General features: G+C 40.1%; 1 protein-coding gene across 7 annotated transcripts in view; it reads left to right on the forward strand.

Moving 5' to 3' along the window:
• Positions 1-18,164, forward strand: part of LOC144038250 (carbonic anhydrase-related protein 10-like) — a 101,290-nt gene extending 83,126 nt beyond the window's left edge. For 4 of the 7 annotated variants that reach the window (XM_077550578.1, XM_077550575.1, XM_077550576.1 and 1 more), the window contains 3 exons: positions 4,304-4,366; positions 5,639-5,813; positions 7,805-9,913. In XM_077550578.1, the coding sequence (XP_077406704.1) occupies positions 4,304-4,366; positions 5,639-5,813; positions 7,805-8,028 (462 nt within the window). In that variant the 3' untranslated portion in view covers positions 8,029-9,913. The other 3 variants (XR_013289191.1, XR_013289192.1, XM_077550577.1) reach the window with 3 other exon arrangements.
• The last annotated feature ends 1,070 nt before the right edge of the window (positions 18,165-19,234 follow it).

The raw sequence follows: 19,234 nt of genomic DNA on the forward strand, positions 1-19,234 counted from the left end.
TTTCATGCACTCTAGTGAATTGTACACTTCTTTTTGTCCATGAATGATGCCACAAACACCTAAACAGTGCTTTACTTCTGTAAAACGCTTTCACCAACAATGAAAAAGTGTTTTTAGTTTGCAAAATACGTTTATTTCCATTCAACAGTGTAACAATTTGACAAAACAATTTCGCAAACTATTTACAAATGTGTGCAACTGTGGTACTACTTACAATTATGTGGATGTTTCAAATACAGTTTTTCTTTTTGTAACGCTCTCCTGCGTGCAAGAGACGCCAGGACTCGCACAGCAGTTTACTTTCACTTTCACATTGTGCAACGTGCAAAGGTTACACTTCCTTGACGGCCTTTTTTCCGAGGAATAAATAGCAAGTAGCAGACTGTACACACTTCTCCGATGAATATGCATTGGACTCGGGGCACTTTCCGTCGTCCGATCGAACGTCCGTCTGTGCGTGCTCGATTGTGCTCCGCGTTTACGACGCCGTCATAGCCGCCGCGTCAGCGGTTCCAATTTCGCCGTCAAGCTCGGATTCACCTTCATCATCATCGATGATGATCATCGTCGTCATCAATGTGCTCTTTTAGTGTTGGTCGATCGCTTTTGTCTAGTAAGTGTAGAGCTGCTTTGCAAACGGGCACCTTCTGCGTTTCCTCCTCAGCCATCTAGCTCCCCCCCCACCACGTATTCTCCTGCCGCGTCAATGCTTTCCATCCACGGAGTCATCATCATCATCATCCTCGATGATGATCATCGTTGTCATCAATGTGCTCTTTTTGGTCAATGCTTTTGTCTTTGAAATAAAACGGCTCGGGCGTGAGCTCCTCACAAACCGGTCGCCATTTTTCTTTGTTTTCCATTCTGATCTCCTGCTCGACGCTCTAGCTCCGCCTCTACTGACGCCCACCCGATCTTGTCAAAAGACAGTCATCGCTGCCCTCTAGGGACCAAAAATAGTCATTAGGCTCAAAAAACCGGGTTAAAATTTTCAGCACATCTCCGGAAGGCTTCCCCCCACCCGTTTCAAAAAAATAAAATAAAATTGGATGACGTCTTTTGACGTCATTGGCAGTGCTCCGTAGGTATTTACTTGACGTCTTTAAACGTCAGTGGCAGTGAAAGAGTTAAGGGATGTCCCCCTTCGATGGGGTGTCAGGGAGTTTGTGGAGAATCAATACTTCGCTTAATACGATGTGTTGTGGTTACGTTCAAGTTTGTACTGAGGGGCTTCTAGAGATACTAGATTGCCATAAAAGTCAATATGAGAAAGAGTGTCGTGATGTAGCAGCAGATGGAGATGTGTTCCCACTTTGAAGCCATCTTGAGATGATGTTCTTCGATTGAATTAAAAAGGGCGTTGTCAGCTTCTTCAGGACCTTAGGGTAGACTACCTGGTCCCAGGATGAGTCACCGGGATTATTCTGCCCGTATTCCGTGAACTCAACCTTTGTTGAATGTTGTCATCGATAGGGGGCAGCTGACACTGGACCAGTAGACATGGTTTTCCGGTTGTCGTCAGGTGGTGGGATTGCTGAGCCTGAGGCGGATCTGGCGGGTTGTGTAGACGAGATGTGGAACCACTTGTCCCCTTTTCCGTGCAGGCGAACTGCAGAAGATGGTCTCTCCTTCACCTTGTGGGGTCCAGTCCACCTGGGCTCAGACCATTTCCGTTAAATCACTTTCAACCATACATATTCACAATCATTTATTTCTGAAGGAGCATCTGGTTGTTTTTTTGTTAGTAAATGTTAGTTGTTTAAGTTCTGGAGGTCCTGGAACGTGCGTCTCTTCCAATGGAGCTGTTGGAGCCGGAAATGGTCTGTTGGTGTGACATTCAAACAGAGTCCAGCCTTTGGCTGAGTTAAGTGACATTTGCACATTCATTAATGCAACAGGAAGAGCTTGTAGCCAATTCAAATTTGATGAGGCCAGTGCTTTAGCCAATTTTTCTTTAATATTTCTATTCATTCGCTCAACCTGTCCTTGGGATTGGGGATGATACACTGAACCAAATGTGTGTTTTAGCCCCAATGCTTTTTCTACTGCTTGTAGATGTTTGTTTTTAAAATGGGTTCCATTGTCTGATCAAATTTTTCTAGGAAACCCATGTGATGGTATGATTAATTAATTAATTAATTCATATAATGATTAATCAGATGTTTTACCACGATATTTGCTGTTTCAGATTTGCAGTGATATGCCTCTGGCCATCCTGAAAAGGAATCTACTATTACCAGCAAATATCTGTATCCTGACACTGGTTTTATAATGTCAGTGAAATCCATTAAAACCACCTGACCTGATTGTCACTTTCAGACTCACTTACAGTTAGTTGGAGTGTAGGTCGGTACCCCGCAACCTTTTTTTTTTCTGTTCGATCTGCTGATTTGTTTCCTGCTGATACAAAATCATTACTTCCAGAGTAACCTTTACATTTTATTACTGCCACCGCTGTTGGGAGCATTAAAGCATCTCACAATTTATGAATATCATCCTGATGTTTAATGGGTGTACCGGTTACAGTTTTGAAATCGTTTCGCTACCATTCTTTTAATGCAACATGAACTGTCATGTGTGCATACGCCGAATCTGTGTAAATATTTACTGACTAGTTTACTGCCAATCTGAGAGCTGCTATTAACTCTTTGACTGTCAGACGTTTTCAGAAAAGGGATGCCGTCAGTGCCAGCCGATTTAAGCATTTTGACTGATCTTTCAAGGTCCACAGAAAGTTTTGTGTTTGGACTATGAAACACACATACTACCAAATGAAAGATTGGACTCTCATCTTTCATCAGAAAAAAAAGTTTGTTTCTACCTTATTCCGTTTTTCAGTAATCAACAATAGAAAATGGTTAGTTTCACCCAAATGCTCTGTTTTGAAACAAAAAACGGAGAAATCAAGCTTTTTGTGAAACAATATTATTTCATGCACTCTAGAGAATTTGTCACCTTTTTTTTCCCATGAATGATGCCACAAACACCTAAACAGTGCGCTTCTGTAAAACACTACCACCAACAATGAAAAAGTGTTTTTTGATAGCAAAATACGTTTATTTACATTCAACAGTGCAACGATTTGACAAAACAATTTCGCAAACTATTTACAAATGTGTGCAACCGTGGTACTATTTACAATTGTGTGGATGTTTCAAATACAGATTTTCTTTTTGTAACACTCCCCTGCGTGCAAGGAGACACAGCAGGATTTGCACAAGAGATTAGTTTCACTGCGATGGCTCCTTCGCGTGCAGACGATACACTTTCTTGCCGGCCTTTTTTTCCGGGGAATAGCAAGTATATACTGCAGTGTGTGTGTTTGGCCATGTTGCCATCAAGTCTACTCTCAGGATCATGATACGGTGACGTTACGGTGGTGTTTTGTCTGGCTACCTCATGTCCTTCAGTTCCTATACCGGGTGGTTGATCCATCTTATCCGCTCCATTCATGGTGGCATCGTAGTCCTTAACCAGTGTCTCCTCCGTGATCAGACTGTACCCACTCCTCCGACGAATATGCATTGGACTCGGGGCACTCTTCGTCGTCCGATTGAACGTCCGCCTGAGCGTGCTCGGTTGTGCTCCGCGTTTTCCGGTTTATACGTGTGTGTCTTTGTACAACCGACCACACAGCAAGATATGACCATTTTAGAAGATAATCTATTAGATGATACGCTGTACGAGTTTCAATGGCTGCAAGTGGTTCTTTTGCCATCCAGCGTCCCGGAGGGGGCGTTCCTAAGACGGCTGTGACGTCACGTGCAAAAGGTCGATAAAACTCATAGCCATCTAGCTGAACATCGTCCATTTCCCCACTCCTAAATTGTTTTAAATAATCTTTTGTCTTTGATAAGTTAAATTTTATACTTGTAGTGAACATCGGCTGGTTGCTAATTATTGCAACCTCTTCCAAAACTCAAAATAACTCCTTTCTTTTGCGCTGGGACACTCCAAAGTGGGACTAAGAGACTATTCGACATCCACAGATTTTTTTTTTTATGGTGGAACCATAAACAAACATAAACAACCATCACATCACTTTTTCTCTATTTTTCCCTGCTTTTCCCTTGCTGCGTGGCACTCACGCGTCTCCCATGGTCTGCCATCGCAACACGACAGGCAGCTTAGACCACGATTTTGTCTCTGCCAGGCTTGAAGGATCTCAGGGTGGCCGAAAAAGGCGCTTTGAAGTCGGACAAAAGCCAGCAGATCCACTTTAAAAGATGGGCCGTGGGGGCCATTTCTCCAGTTTCTGAACTCTCTCCCAGCTGAACCTTATTTCCATCTCTTCTTCAACCAGCCTGCCGGCAAGCCTTCAATCCAGGCAAACCGCACCACGTCTCGAATCAAACTCAGACCAGCTGTAAGTGCAACTTTGCAGACATTAACCAGATTGTATAAAGTGGTGCTTCCATTTGGGTTGAGCAGTTAGGTTAACGTTTGGTCCCATGCTTGCCTGATCAGAGAAATTCCATCACCTTGTTTCAGACCGTTCCTCTTTAGCCGATTTTTCTTATTTTCGTTTGCTATATTATTCACCGTTTTTACTTGTTCCTTTTAGCTGTCAAAGTATTTAGTTTGCTTCTTTTTTCTTAAGTTCCCAGGTCAATTAGAAAATAAACGTTCACATCAAAACCTGATTGTGTACTTTGTGCGTGTTTAAACAATTTATATTTACCTCTAAACTGGAAAAAGAACTTAGAAACTATTAATAAAGTGTAGCAACCTTCATTTTAATGACTGATTTACCGAGTTTATCATCTGTTATCCTGATAAAACTATGTAAAAAAAAAACAAAAAACGATGTGGTGCTCAGAAAGGCGAGCTCAAGGTTAATTTAAATATTAAACTTAAGTCTCTTACAATGAATGAATCAATCAATTATTCATTTAATAATTAATTGACCCAATTTACGCTACAGCTACTGTTGAAATGGATGATAGACAGCGTACCTTTCATCAATGCTTTGTCATTAAATTGCTTGACAGTGTAATATTCACAATTTATATTTGGAGTTAGACCGTTATTATTTATACCCTCATCCACATAATACATTTTACTCTCTAAATCCGCATCTAAGATTGTATATGACTCCATGTTCCAATATATGCATTTTTCCTATATGCACTTTGACACCCATTATCCATTATCCTAACCCATTTTCTTCATTCAATCTGATACAACAGCAATACTTCAGTTCCATTTTCTTAAGCGTTTTTTTTTTCATCTTAGCCTCTTATATATATACCCTAGATGAAAATTGCTAGCTTATACCTGGAGCCACAAATAAAATATTTTGTCACCATCCTAAAATAATGGCCTATGTTTTTTCAGAAATCATGAAAAACTAAACTAATTTCAGTGGTAGAGTTGAATTATCTTTTGAACTAAGGATGATGCAGATCCCCAGCATCCTGAGAAGATGAAAATATTTTTTCGTCAAATTATGACGTAGGCCATTATTTTTTAAGAGGGTTACTCAATTTACAAAAAAACTAAAACATAAACAAAAAAAGAAATGCTTCTACGCTTGAACTCTTCAACTACTTTGCAGCCCTGACTGGGTTTATTGCATTATTTAAGCCTGCCAAATACTTTAATTTCAAACATTTTCATCACCACTTCTCTTTCTCAGATGCACTCTTTGCGCCTACTGAGCCAGAACCAGCCATCTCAGATCTTCCTGAGCATGAGTGATAATGTCCGTCCAATTCAGCCACTAATCAACCGCTGCATCCGCACCAATATCAACTTCAGCATGCAAGGAAAAGATTGCCCAAACAACAGAGTCCATAAGCTTCAATACAGAGGTAAAAATGTAGAATTGATATATAATACAGTTTGTGAATATTGTCATTTCTCCAGGTCATTTCATTGTCAGGGCATTGAATCGATCAACTGGACTGCTCTGTTTGTCTTAGAAGACGTTTCACCTCTCATAGAAAGCTTCAACAGTTCATGCAACAATGTAATACAGCCTTATTGACTCGACTACCGGTCGCCCGTGGTGTAGTTTGAGTAGCTTGCGGACAGATTTTCAATCTGCAAAATTTCTGTTTATAAACACAACATTCAAAACTGACCCTTGAAGAAGCAGCCAACCAGGAACGAGCATGAAAACAGCCCACCAATCAGGAGCAGGCGTTCACACAGCCAAATGTTGATATGCAGACAAGACAAGACACAGAACTCAAAATCATAACATGTCCGCTGAAACAGCCCACCAATCAGTAGTGCGCGTTCGCACAGCGAAATTTGCATATACCACTCATAGAAGCTCACCTCCTGGTTCGAGGAAGCAGCCAACCAGGAACAAACGTGAAAACAGCCCACCAATCTAGAGCGTGCGTTTGCACAGCCGAATGTGTATATACAGACAAGACAAGACACATGACTCAAAATCCTAACATGACCGCGGAAACAGCCCACCAATCCGGAGCGCGTGTTCGCACAACGAAATTTGCTTATACCACTGATAGTAGTTTGCCTCCTGGCTAAATGTAGCACACGGTGGAAAAAAAGTTGGAGACCCGTGACTTAGAGTAACATTTACAAAATTGGATAGCACAGTTTAAAGTGATGACATATGATGATTAAATCTTACATTTGACACCATTGCAATGTAATTTTTAATGAAATATTAGGTGCTTTGCTGGTTAGTTTTCTAATGCGGAAGTAAAACGCCGGTTCAGTAAAACCCCGCCTCTCCCTGTGTGTTTGCCGCGCCCGGAGCTGGTCGCGAACCTGCTACTTACAGGGGGGGGTGCACTAACCACTACACCATTCTTTCAGTGAGGTTAAGCAGCACAAAAGTTTTACTTGCAGTTTACACAAGTATCAGCCAAAACGGATTTTAAGACGGCCAATTGTCATTTCATTGCGCTTTGGCATTGTAAATGTAAAGGATAATTGCTTTGAATTCATTTGGATAGAATGTTTACTGATAAAGGCTACTTTTCCCATGGAGGGCTCAGAGAAAGTGGGCGTGCGTTTACTCCGCAGAGGCGGTGCGGTGGTGGATCCATTCCTAATGATGTCAAAAAAGTGCCAACAGTTCGTTTTCTCAGGTTGGGAGGGACTGGTGCTTGGAGAGCAGAATGACCTAGAATTTCTCATAAAGGGGCGAATAGAGGAAAACACCACTTTGGTGATGTTTTTGGTGAGGAATTATCATCTGAACATGGCTAAAAGCTCCAAAAAGTTGATTTTTCACGTTGCTGTCCTTTAAAAGCAAGGATTGAAAATAGCCGACAGGTAATGTGTGAACATTTGATCAAATTGTAAAATATAAACATATCCTAACTCTAATTTATGGGGAAGGGTAGTCTTTCGATACAACAATTCCTCTACATACGCATGTTTCTGGAGTAAACCAGCTTCCCACAGTTTACAGTGAGAATAAAAATTGACCTTGACGTGTTTGTTTTCTGACTATATATTACTTGTCTGTACTATGTTATCAAAAGAATATATTCATTGAACATACACACAAAAAAAATAAATGTGCTTGAATCTGCAAAAATAATTATATTGCATGTACAAGTCTGTGTATGGGTGAAGTGATAAGTTTGGGATTTATGGATAACGATATGAATCAATGACTATTATAATCAATGTAAATGACTTTGTATATGCGTTTAGTAAGAATCAATGGGGATTACCCGTCAGCCCTTTTTTCAGATGTCAATGTTGCAAATTATGTGATCGATGTAACCTGGAATAATGTGTCCATTCACTTGAGTCGTGGAGACAAACTCCTTGTCTGATTTCTGTTCGGCCTTTTGTGGCTTCATCTTGAAAGCCTACCTTTCACATCTGGGGCCCCAGCCGATCGTCGCCGAGTCCCGCAATGGCACCGGCCAGCAAACAGGCAGCAGCGATGAAGCCAGCAAACAAGCCCAACAGGCGGCGGCAATGAAGTCAGCAAGCAGGCCCGGAGAGCGGCGGCGGAGCCAGCGAAGCCAACCAGCAGGCCAGGTAGCAGCAACGGAGCCAGCAAGCAAGCCCGACAGGCGGCGGCGATGAGGCCAACCAGCAGGCCCGGCAGCAGTGACAGCCCGAACAGGCGGCGGTGATGAAGTCAGCAAGCAGGCCCAGTGAGCGGCGGTGGAGCCAGCGAAGCCAGGCAGCAGCGACAGAGTCACAAGCAAGCCCGACAGGCGGCGGCGATGAGGCATTACAAAATTGTAGTGCATGACTAATCAATTGAATACACCAAGAAGAGAAGAGTGCTTCATAAGTGCTTTATAAATGAAATTCAAAAGAAAACATTTAAGCACATCCATACACTATTTTAAAAGATAATCTAAACTTCAGTTTTGTTAAAAAAAAATTTGAACAAACTTTAATCTAAACTTCCACAAGCTGCAGTCGGTGCATGGATGGCATGAGATAAACTGATAATAAATAGCTGTAGTGGTTTTTGAGCTAAGCTAACAAACTGGTAATCAGGAAAACCCAAAAGAGGGGCTACAGTATCAACTCAAATCAAAAACCTATCCCAAGCTAGTTTACAGGACAACTAACGCTTTGTGTCCTTGAGCCAGTTGCTCAAACACGCTTGTTTACATGATAGGTCAGGCTGGAGCTGCTTTTTTTTTTCTTTTTTACAAAAGGTACAAATCACTGCGTTCTTGTTAATGGTCCTGGCTTTGTTCTTTTTATAAATAAACTTGCGTTTAACCACTAGCACTACCAGAATTTTAACTAGATCTCCCAGAATTGTCATTTTGAAAATCAAAAATCAGCAATATTTTATAGTGTATTATGCAGCAACAAAAACTGCTTTAAGTTGACCCAGATGGTGCTATGTTTTCGAAATTTCAAATATTTGATGGCAGTGCAGGCCTCAAGGCATCTACGAACTATTTTTCATCGTAGTGGTAGCGCTACCTACTGGCAAAAGGACATTTGTTTTTCTTTTTGTGATGTTTTCCTTATAGCGGGTTAATCGTATCAACCTCATATTTGTTTGGAGAGTGTTAAACCCTTCATGGTAATTAAACTTTAAACTTTGTGATTTTTCATGAAACTCTGTTGCCGTGGGCAACTCATTATCAAAAAATAAACATGGGCTCTCATTTTTGAGGGTCTTAACATTGACCAAAACTCATTGAGCTTTGCACACTCCACACCTGGCAAAAAAACACATCCATATGTAAAGGTTTATTCCGCCATTTAAAAAAAAAAAAGTAATTCCAATGTGCCAGTAGCCCAACGTGCAAGTACACCAAAGTGGCCCAGGCTGTGAGGGCCCTTTATAGCTGCTCACAGCTCTAGTTCGATTTGTGATTGGGTGATTTGGCAAGCGGAGGTGAGACTTCCACCTACATAATGCTTTCCATTTTCACCTTAAATCGTGACGGCACAGAGGGGTACAAATGGTAAATGGTACTTCATAGCGCTTTTCCACCTCAAAGAACTTTACATTTGACTACTCATTCACCTACTGATGATGCAGCATCAGGAGCAACTGGGAGATTCAGTATCTTGCTGAAGGATACTTTGATGTGGTCACAATGGCATGGGATCGAACCCGCGACCTCTGAGAGATGACCACTCTACCACTGAGTCATGCTTTCTTTATAGCAATGCATTATGCACGTTTCCAACAATGGTTACATTGCGTAAGAGGAAACAGATCCATCCACTCATCCAATGCCAAGACATTCGTATTTTGAAAATAGTACGTAAATAGAGGTGATTTTGAAAACTTTGGTGTAACTCGAATTTTACTTAGAATGGGGTGTTCATAACTCAAGGTTTTACTGTACATGTGTCTACTTCTCAAGGCTAAGAGCTGATGTTATTACATAATAATACAATGCATTTATGGAGGCTTGATATCAATAGGTATGTCGTGTATGAATGTAATGCATTTTATAGATTACTTTCCAACTGCCCTTTTCTTCTTTTTCAGTGAACGGATGGTTGCTAAATTAGGATCCTTCTAAGGAGACAAATGTCAGAGATGAAGGACATCAAAGCAAAGCAATGGATGACAGTTGTGAAATCAAGTCAAGAGGACTTACCAGAATTGTATCTCAACAAATGTATTGATTGTATCCAAAAATATAGAACTTTGTAAAGCATGCAGAAATGCTGTTTTATATATTAAGAACTATACATTTATTTCACATACAGTATCTCACAAGTGAATATGCCCCTCACATTTCGGCATATATTGCATATCTTTTCATGGGACAACACAATGAAAAGTAGTTAATGTACAGCTTATATAACAGTTAGATATTATTGTTCCCCTAACTCAATATACAGACATTAATAGCTTAACCCTCACCCCTTAGTGAAAATGTCCATATTGTGCATAGTTTGCGCCCTAGTAGATACATTTATTTGGTTCACATGGTGTCAAGCATGTAAAGCAGTGACCAGTTAAAGGATACAAAGACAAGTCTTTCTTGCCTACAGTTAAGCATGGTGGTGGGAGTGTCATGGTCTGGGGCTGCATGAGTGCTCTCGCTACAATTCATTGAGGGAACTATGAATGCCAATGTACTGTGACATACTGAAGCAGAGCATGATGCACTTCCTCTGGAAAACAGTATTCCAACTCACCTCCCAAGATGACCACTGCCTTGCTAAAGTAAGAGTGTAAGTTCTCCAACATCTGCAAGCTCCGATAAATCACCATGGAGGAGTGGAAGATGATTCTAGTGGCAACCTGTGAAGTTCTGGTGAACTCCATGCCAATGAGAGTTAAGGCAGTGCTGGAAAATAATGGTGCCTACACAAAATATTGACATTTTGGGCATTTTCCCTTAGGGGTGTACTCACTTTTGTTGTCAGTGGTTTAGCTATTAATAGCTGTATTTTTGAATAGTTTTGAGGGAACAATACGTTTACACTGTTATGTGTCAAAGTGCCTTCAGTGTTAACTAGGCATGGGATGAGACACAAATCCCACGAGATGAGGTGTCTCACGAGATTGAGTCCACAAGCACAAGACGACGAGATGTTTGCAAAATTTGTAATATTAAAAAAAAAACTAATATAAATTTTCCAGTTTTCAAAATGATTTGTTTTTATTGAGCAGACTGCAAGAAAATTGCCATAAAGTGCAAATGTAAACAAAAACAGTCACTTTCGTTCCAGGCTCATTTTTCAAATGCTGCTGCCATACAATACAGCTGCAGCTGAAATCTTTCCTCTTACTGAATAATTTTCGGGCTGCGGCTATCTAATTATTTGGTATTTGGATATCCTACTGAAAATTCTACAGAATATTTGGTTATTCCGATAAATTAAAAAGAATAAATTATATTCATCCATCCATTCCATCTATCCATCCATATTCTGCCACTTATCTGAGGTCGGGGCACGGGGGGCAGCAGGTTTTGCAGAGAAGCTCCACCCAGCGTTCCCAGGCCAGCTGAGAGACATAGCCTCTAAAGCATGTTCTGGATCATCCCCGGGGCCTCCTCCCGGTGAAACATGCCCGGAACACCTCACCAGGGAGGCATCCAGGAGGTATCCGAATCAGATGCCCGAGACAACCTCAGCTGGCTCCTCTCAACAAGGGACAGCTTTGTCACCCTGCGGAGGAAACTAATTTAGGCCACTTACATCTTCAATCTTGTTCTTTCGGTCACGACCCACAGCTCATGATCATAGGTGAAGGTGGAAATGTAGATCGACTGGTAAATCGAGAGCTTTGCCTTTCGGCTCAGCTCCTTCTTCGCCACAACAGATTGATAAAGATCCGCCTGTCGATCTCATGTTCCATCCTGCCCTCACTCGGGAACAAGACCCCAAGATACTTGAACTCCTCCATTTGGGCTAGGATCTCATCCCCGACCTGGAAGGAGTACTCCGCCCTTTTCCAACTGAGGACCATGGTCTCCGATTTTGAAGTACTGATTCTCAACCCAACCTCTTCACACTTGGCTGCAAACCGCTCCAGCAAGAGTTGGAGATCCCGGCCTGAAGAAGCCAATAACACCACATCATCTGCAAAAAGCAGAGATGCAATACTGAGGTTACCAAACGGCACTCCCTCAATATCTCTGTGCTGTCTAGAATTTCTGTTCATGACCGTTATGAATAGAATCAGTGACAAAGGGCAACATTGGCAGAGTCCAACCCTCACTGGAAACGAATCCACCTTACTGCTGGCAATGTGGCCCAAACTCTGACACTCTTACACACCCTGCCACACTTTGGCTTTAGCTACAAGTGCTTGTACTCAATGGGCAGGTAAACAAGTTCATTATGAGAAGCACCTGTGGTTAAAGCCAAACTCTGGCAGGGTTTTAACTTTCTAGACTTGGGTTTCTCATCTCTGCTGACACCCTGTGCTCCCGAAGCACCCTCCACAGAACTACCCAAAGGACATGGTTGAACACCTTCACGGAGTCCATAAAACACATGTAGACTGAGTGGAACACAACCCTTCTTAAAAAGGGGGACCACAACCCCAGTCTGCCAATCCAGAGGCACTGTCCCCAGACATCAAGAGCCTTTAGGAACAGCAGGTCTGATCCACCCCCGGGGCTTTGCCACCGAGGAGCTTTCTAAAAACCTCAGTGACTTTGACCCCAGAGATAGGAGAGCCCACCTCTGAGTCCCCAGACTCTTGCGTCCTCAATGGTGTGTTGAAATTCTTTCTGACAGGGGATTCTGACGTTCCCAGTCTCACAATACGTTTGGATCTGCAGGGTCGGACCGGCATCTTCCCCCACCATTGGCGCTAACACGCCACCCAGCTCACCCTTTGGCCCCTACTACAGGTGGTGAGCCCATGGAAAGGGGGACCCACGTTGCCTTTTTGGGCTGTCCCCAGCCGGGCCCCATGGGAACAGGCCAGGCCACTAGACACTCACCTTCAAGCCCCACCTCCAGGCCTGGCTCCAGACGGGGGCCCTGGTGAGCCATGGACAAGGGAGCAAGGGACACGCATGTCCAATTATTGTGTTCATCATAATGGGTCTTTTGAGCCGTGCTTTGTCTGGCCCCTCACGTAGGACCTGTTTGCCAAGGGTGACCCTGCCAGGGGCATAAAGCCCCAAGACAACTTAGCTCCTAAGATCATTGGGGCACACAAACCCCTCTACCACAGTAAGGTGACGGCTCACGGAGCGGATAAATTATATTATAAATCCTAAAAATACAGATAACAAAAACAACACAATAATGGGCGACCAACTGGTTTTCATTTTTAGTTAATCAACTTTTCTTTTTTTTAAACTTAAAATTAAACTGCTTAGCAGCAAACTATTTTCCTCTCACCATAGATTTTGGTCTATAAGATGATGTCAGAACCACAGTAGAAATTTTGCTGGCTAAATCAACACAGTTGAGCAAGCCTGGTTTATTAAAAAGTGATCAGCACGGCAAGTCATCATAAAAATGTCCACAGTAATTTACACCTTTTAAAAGTAATCTAACGGCTTTCATGCTGAGTGGCGCTAGCCATATTAGCATTAGCGACACTAGCCGTATTGGCATTACAGTCGCTGGAGCTGCCGTTAAATGCTGGCAACAGGCGCCATTAAGTAGATTTTTTTTTAGCGTCCGTAAGTATCGATAGAACTTGATTTCTGACGACAGTGACGGGTCAAGTCGTCGTTACGCCGGGAACAACTGCAACCTAACAGTGTATCAAGACATTAATGTTCATATATTATTGGTAGAGTAAGATTTATTATGAAGTTGGCCTTCGCACCGCGTGTTACCGTCATGAAGAAGTGTTGTTGCAACTGTCTTCCTGACAGTGTACGGCACTGTACACTAAATAAGCGGCTAACAAAAATAAAAAATACAGATCTCGTGCTTTGCAGGGACGAGAAATCTCTTGGCGTTCTAATTCCGCGAGATCTCGTAGTACGATATCTTGTCCCATACCTAGTAGCACAAATGTGAGGGTCGTACTCACTTTTGTTAGAAACAGGTTCAGGGAAGTTCTGGGAGAGACTAACTGAAGAAACACGTCAAAAACACATTAGTTGCTATCAATTGAAAGAAGTGCATATGTGACAATTTACCCATGCAAAGCAACACAAAAGTTGGAAGGTTGGAAGGCTTATGCTTGTAAGCAGCTCTTGATCATGTAACATTCTGGTCCCATTTGTATCTTTTTTAATTGTGAATATATACAGCAGATTTAATATATCAAGACATCATGGTGCACATGATTTTAAGAGTGAAAACATTTAAAAATCGGCCACAATTTTTGTGGAGTTGTCTAAATTGATGCCTTTTATTCCTTTAGTAATCACAGAATAAATAATTTCATCAAACTAATAATTTGGTTGAAAAATTCCCATTTGCAAATACTGTACAGCAACTTATTTTGAGAAGCACTGGTCAGCACAGCACAAACAGTTCCAAATCTTATTTTACAGTACTACTTTGGGTCAAGGGAATTGCCTAGAAAAAACTCCAGTTTTGAGCAAGGGGGCCAACATATAAGGGTTAGTGGCCCATTATAATGAGAATATACTCAGTTGTGTGACGCTTGTCCCCTTCCAGTCTGTTTCAATTTCAACACGAATGTTATAATGGCAACCAATTGAAATAAAAATTGAAATAATCCATTCCAAAGTCAAACAATTGCCATCATAAAACTTGTATCAACCATTACAGTGAATGTTTTAAGTGCTTAACTGCTACAAAATGTAGATGTAAATTAACTTTATTAAATGTCCATCGAAACAATATCTGTAACCACCCATATTTAGTTTTGTTGTTGCTGTTGTAACCTGTCCTTTTTAGTAGCTTTGTGCGAGCGTCTGTATGCCTTAAAATACTAAAACAGATTAGTTGTGTAACAGCAGTATTGAGAGCTTATGTACATAGATTGGTACCTCGAAGTTTAAACATAATTCGTTCATGTGAAGTGTTCAAAGTCTGATTTGTTCAACGTCAGAAACATTTTTTCCCATAGGAAAGAATGTAAAAAAAACTGAACATTTCTATTTAATTTATATCTAATTTAATTTAATTTCTACTTATGTAAAAACATATACACTCTGTACAGTATTTATTTATTTATTTATTTTGAGAGAGCTTACTATTTTTCATTCGGTAGCCTTACCGATTTAACATGTCATCATCATTGCTCCTTTTTGTGTGTGTGTGTGCGTGTGCGTGTGCGGCCGTGCGTGTAAGTGCTCTTTAATTCACCTGAAACCTGTTAAAAATCCCATACCCTTCACCATAACCGAATAATTCAGAGTGCCGCCAGAGTCGTGAAGTTGTCAGGAGACCAGAGGAAGGGTCAAAGGAAAGAAAGATGAAACAAAGTGAAATCCAGCATCAACCAGACACCGTCTAACACCCACAGGGTTACAAAACCAGAATCTTTCACCAACCCCAGAAACCTCTAAATTCCAACAGATTAGGGAGACCTCAAGAGACCAAAAGAAAAACTAAAGAAAGGAAGGAAGGATAGATGAAGCAGAGTGAGAAACACAGACACCAGCCACCCCTGTACAGAATTTCAACAATAAAAAAAAAATACCTTACCTTTTTTTATTGTGGTGTGATGCATCAGTGGATGAAAACTGCACTTGTATGCAAATGTACGGGGTTGGTTGTAAATTCCGTATTGTTGCTATGTTAATGCTTTCTTTAGTTCAGTGCTAGTAGTGCTAGTAGTTCTTATATTTTACATTGAGCATATTGTTAGACTACTAAGGGCTCCTTGCATGCGCTGTTTGCTTGACTCGGCTACCCATTCAAAGTACCTTCAGCTTTGATTGGATGTTTGGACTCCGAAAATGGGGTCAAAGTCGGAGGCATTTTTTTCTCAGATTTCTTGGTCGAAGTCTGATTTGTACAAGTTCCGAGACGTTCGAACTCCGAGGTTCCACTGTACAGTACAAAGTACAGAACACAAGCCCAATCCAGTCATCCACAGTCTCTGATCGGCGCTCCGCAGTCTTTATAAAATCAAACTATAAGCATAAAATATGGGATACTTTTATTTTGAAGGTGGTGCTTTTGTTTTAATGTGCATGTGTGTGGACATCATCATCACACCCATAATGTCATAACAGTCCATAACGTAATAACGACCCATAACGTAATACACCCTATTCTTTAAAGTAATAAGAGATTTCAACCCATTACGGAATAATTTTGGCCAATAACGGAATAATTTTTTTGGACTGATTATTACATTATTGGCCTGGTAAACAAAAAAATATTTAGAAATGTACCAGGAAACCCCCATAATATACCGTAATAATATCACTTTATTAAACTTATTATTTTTTTATGTAACTATGAAAATGCATATTCTCGCCATCTCTGTCTTACTTCCTCTATGTCTCTATTGTAATATTTGCTCGTTTAACTCAGTTAGAAATACTATGTCCATTTGTGCCTTTAGTTCCTTACACCAGCTTACTTCCATCACCTCGTTGTCTCTCTGTCTCTCTTTCTCTGTGGAAAAAAATTCTCAGCTTTTAGATATATTTGAATAAAAAGTGTCACGTCCAAAATTATTCATAACTTTTTCCTCAAAAATCAATAGAAAAGCCTTTACTGGCTATTGCAGCAAATAAAACACATCCTATAGTTGCTGTTCAGCTTTTTGCATGACTTGGATGATATTTTTTCCCATTCATCTTTAGCGATCAGCTCTTCTTGTCATCACCCTGATCTTTAGTTCCCTCCACAGATATTAAACTGACTTAAAGTCTGGACTGTCTCACTCGGAACTAGGGAAAACCAGGAATGTTTTCAGGCAGCGTGATCAGCTTGTGCCGTGAATATGCGGTCAGACTACAGTTAAGTACTGAGGGTGATTGATGATTGGAGGCAGCTGTGTGAGGAGCCCACCACGACCTGACCACGCCCTGCCCTGAAAGGAAAAACAAAGACAGAGGCAAAAACAGGAAACAGAACTGCTATAAAAAAAAGATAGTTTTCTCCCAATTTGTTAAATCTGTGGATTAGAGTTAAATCTGTGGATTAGATTCATTACATTACTCTTTAGAATCAAATTTAAATACCAAATGACGGAATTGGGAAAACAAAATGTAGAATGTACTCATTAAGTGTAACAGTCATCTTGAATAACAAATTGAATAAAAAAGGGAAAAATACTGTAGGCCTATTTGGATTTCACATCTAATGGGACCTCACAAATGTTTAGAAGGTATTATCTACTGTAATTGAATTTAATTATTATTTTTTTATTATATGTATATAATATTTGTAATTTCTATAACAGCATATCAACAAATAGTATTAGTAATGATCCTTTTAACTCTGAACTTAGTCTCATTAATTGGCTTTTCTGTGATTAATTTCAATGTTCAAAGGTTGCATGCTAAGTTTGAAATTATCCTTCAATAATAAAGGTGTGGTAGAGGCCCAATCATTTTGACCAAAACATGTTGACAAGTTGTCACTTTTAATTAATATTTTCGGAGAAGGTATGAATTGAATGAATTTGTTTCAGTTCCAGTGGTTATATGAGGGAACGCCGTCAAGAATGCATGGTAATTTCAACAAAGGCTATTCAATTGTGGAGTGAACTAATATTGAGCACTGTCAAATGAACACTCAGAATTTTTTAACCCATTCACTTGGCTTATTAGAGTGATGATTTGGAAAGGAATCATTGACACCTTGATCGTTACCATAGGAAATCATTCTCATAGGAGTAGTTCTATGCATGTATGTATTTTGTGGATGCTTTTGTGTTCCTTGCATTAGGGCCCTGACCTTAGAAGTACTGACCATGCGATTGGGAACTTGGAGAAGCCTCAACCTTATCTGGACAATTGGAGACTTCAACAAGGACGATGACATTGGTGAGACAGTCAAGTATAGGGTCTACAATTACTTTTTAAAATATAGGTTGTTGATTTTGCTTGCTCATGTGCTCCACAGGTACCATTGCTTGCATCGGGCAGTGGAGACCGGGGTTAGTATCATTTTTTATACTTTTTTTTTCATTTCTTGGAATCAGCATCATATATGAACAAAATGTATACCAGATGAAAGACCAAAGTCTTAGGTATAATTTTTGTATTCATATCATTTTCATATTTTGTGTCAGTGCAAGTTATAAGCAATCCAATAAAGGGAGTGAACATGTGACATGTTGCCCCACCAATGTTGTCACACTATATGGGATAAGATGTCACATTGGATTTTGCAACTAATAAAACAAAATGATCCTTGTGCTCCTGTTTTTTTTGTTTTGTTTTTACAGCCAGATAAATTGTTTATCATTGATCTTGATGTTTATCATTGAAATTCTACCATAGTCATTGAGCAAACTAACATAAAATATAACGAAATGAATTAAAGTCCTTAGGAACTGCTGGCATATAGGTCGTAGCTCTCAAATGCCTGTTTTGCTTCCCTTAAACTGGAAATTTGAGATTACATTTAATTTAAAAAAATAAAGCATTTCGGGGCATACTCTAGTTCCGACAACAACTGGAAAATAATTTTTTAAACAATGAAACAGAACTTGTCAAACTAATTTCCTCACTCTTCAGATTTCGTTTTCCTCTTGTAATACAGTTCTATCAAGAGGAAAATGAGGGCCACATCATTTTCTTTCCGCGTAACAGCTTTTTTAAAATACTTTTATTGATGTTTTTACAATTCAACAATAGTGCCTTGTTTGAAACTTTGATGAACTGTCAGTAATTACCGAGTCCCCTCTTTGTCTGAACAAAATAATGATGAACTTTGTTAAAAAATTTATATTGTGTAGAAAATAATTGGGTAAAAGTGCACCATTCATTCTGTTGATATATACGTATATATACGTATATATTTGCGAGGCAGGAGAAAACCATTTCCCAATAAGCAGATTTTCACCATTACATAAGAATTATTTGTTCTATTTGTATATATATATATATATATATATATATATATATATATATATATATATATATATATATATATATACATACAGTATATATATATATATATACAGTATATATATATATATATATATATATATATATATATATATATATATATATATATATATATATATATATAGCCATAATTTATACAACTAACAATTAATGTTTTATTTAATATTTACTTGATTAATTGTATCGTCTAGATTTGACAACATTAAGTCAAAGGAAGAAGTATCGAGAAGTATAGAGGCCGGCAACACAAAAAGGCAGACCCCAGCTGAAAGCTAATGGGTTCTTTCTTGTCGTGGCAGCGGTGGCACACCTGAAAACAACGTGGCAATCAGGGGCTCCTCTGATTGGCCCCCCCA

This window comes from Vanacampus margaritifer, chromosome 18 (assembly GCF_051991255.1).
Source record: "Vanacampus margaritifer isolate UIUO_Vmar chromosome 18, RoL_Vmar_1.0, whole genome shotgun sequence".
NCBI classification, from domain to species: domain Eukaryota; kingdom Metazoa; phylum Chordata; class Actinopteri; order Syngnathiformes; family Syngnathidae; genus Vanacampus; species Vanacampus margaritifer.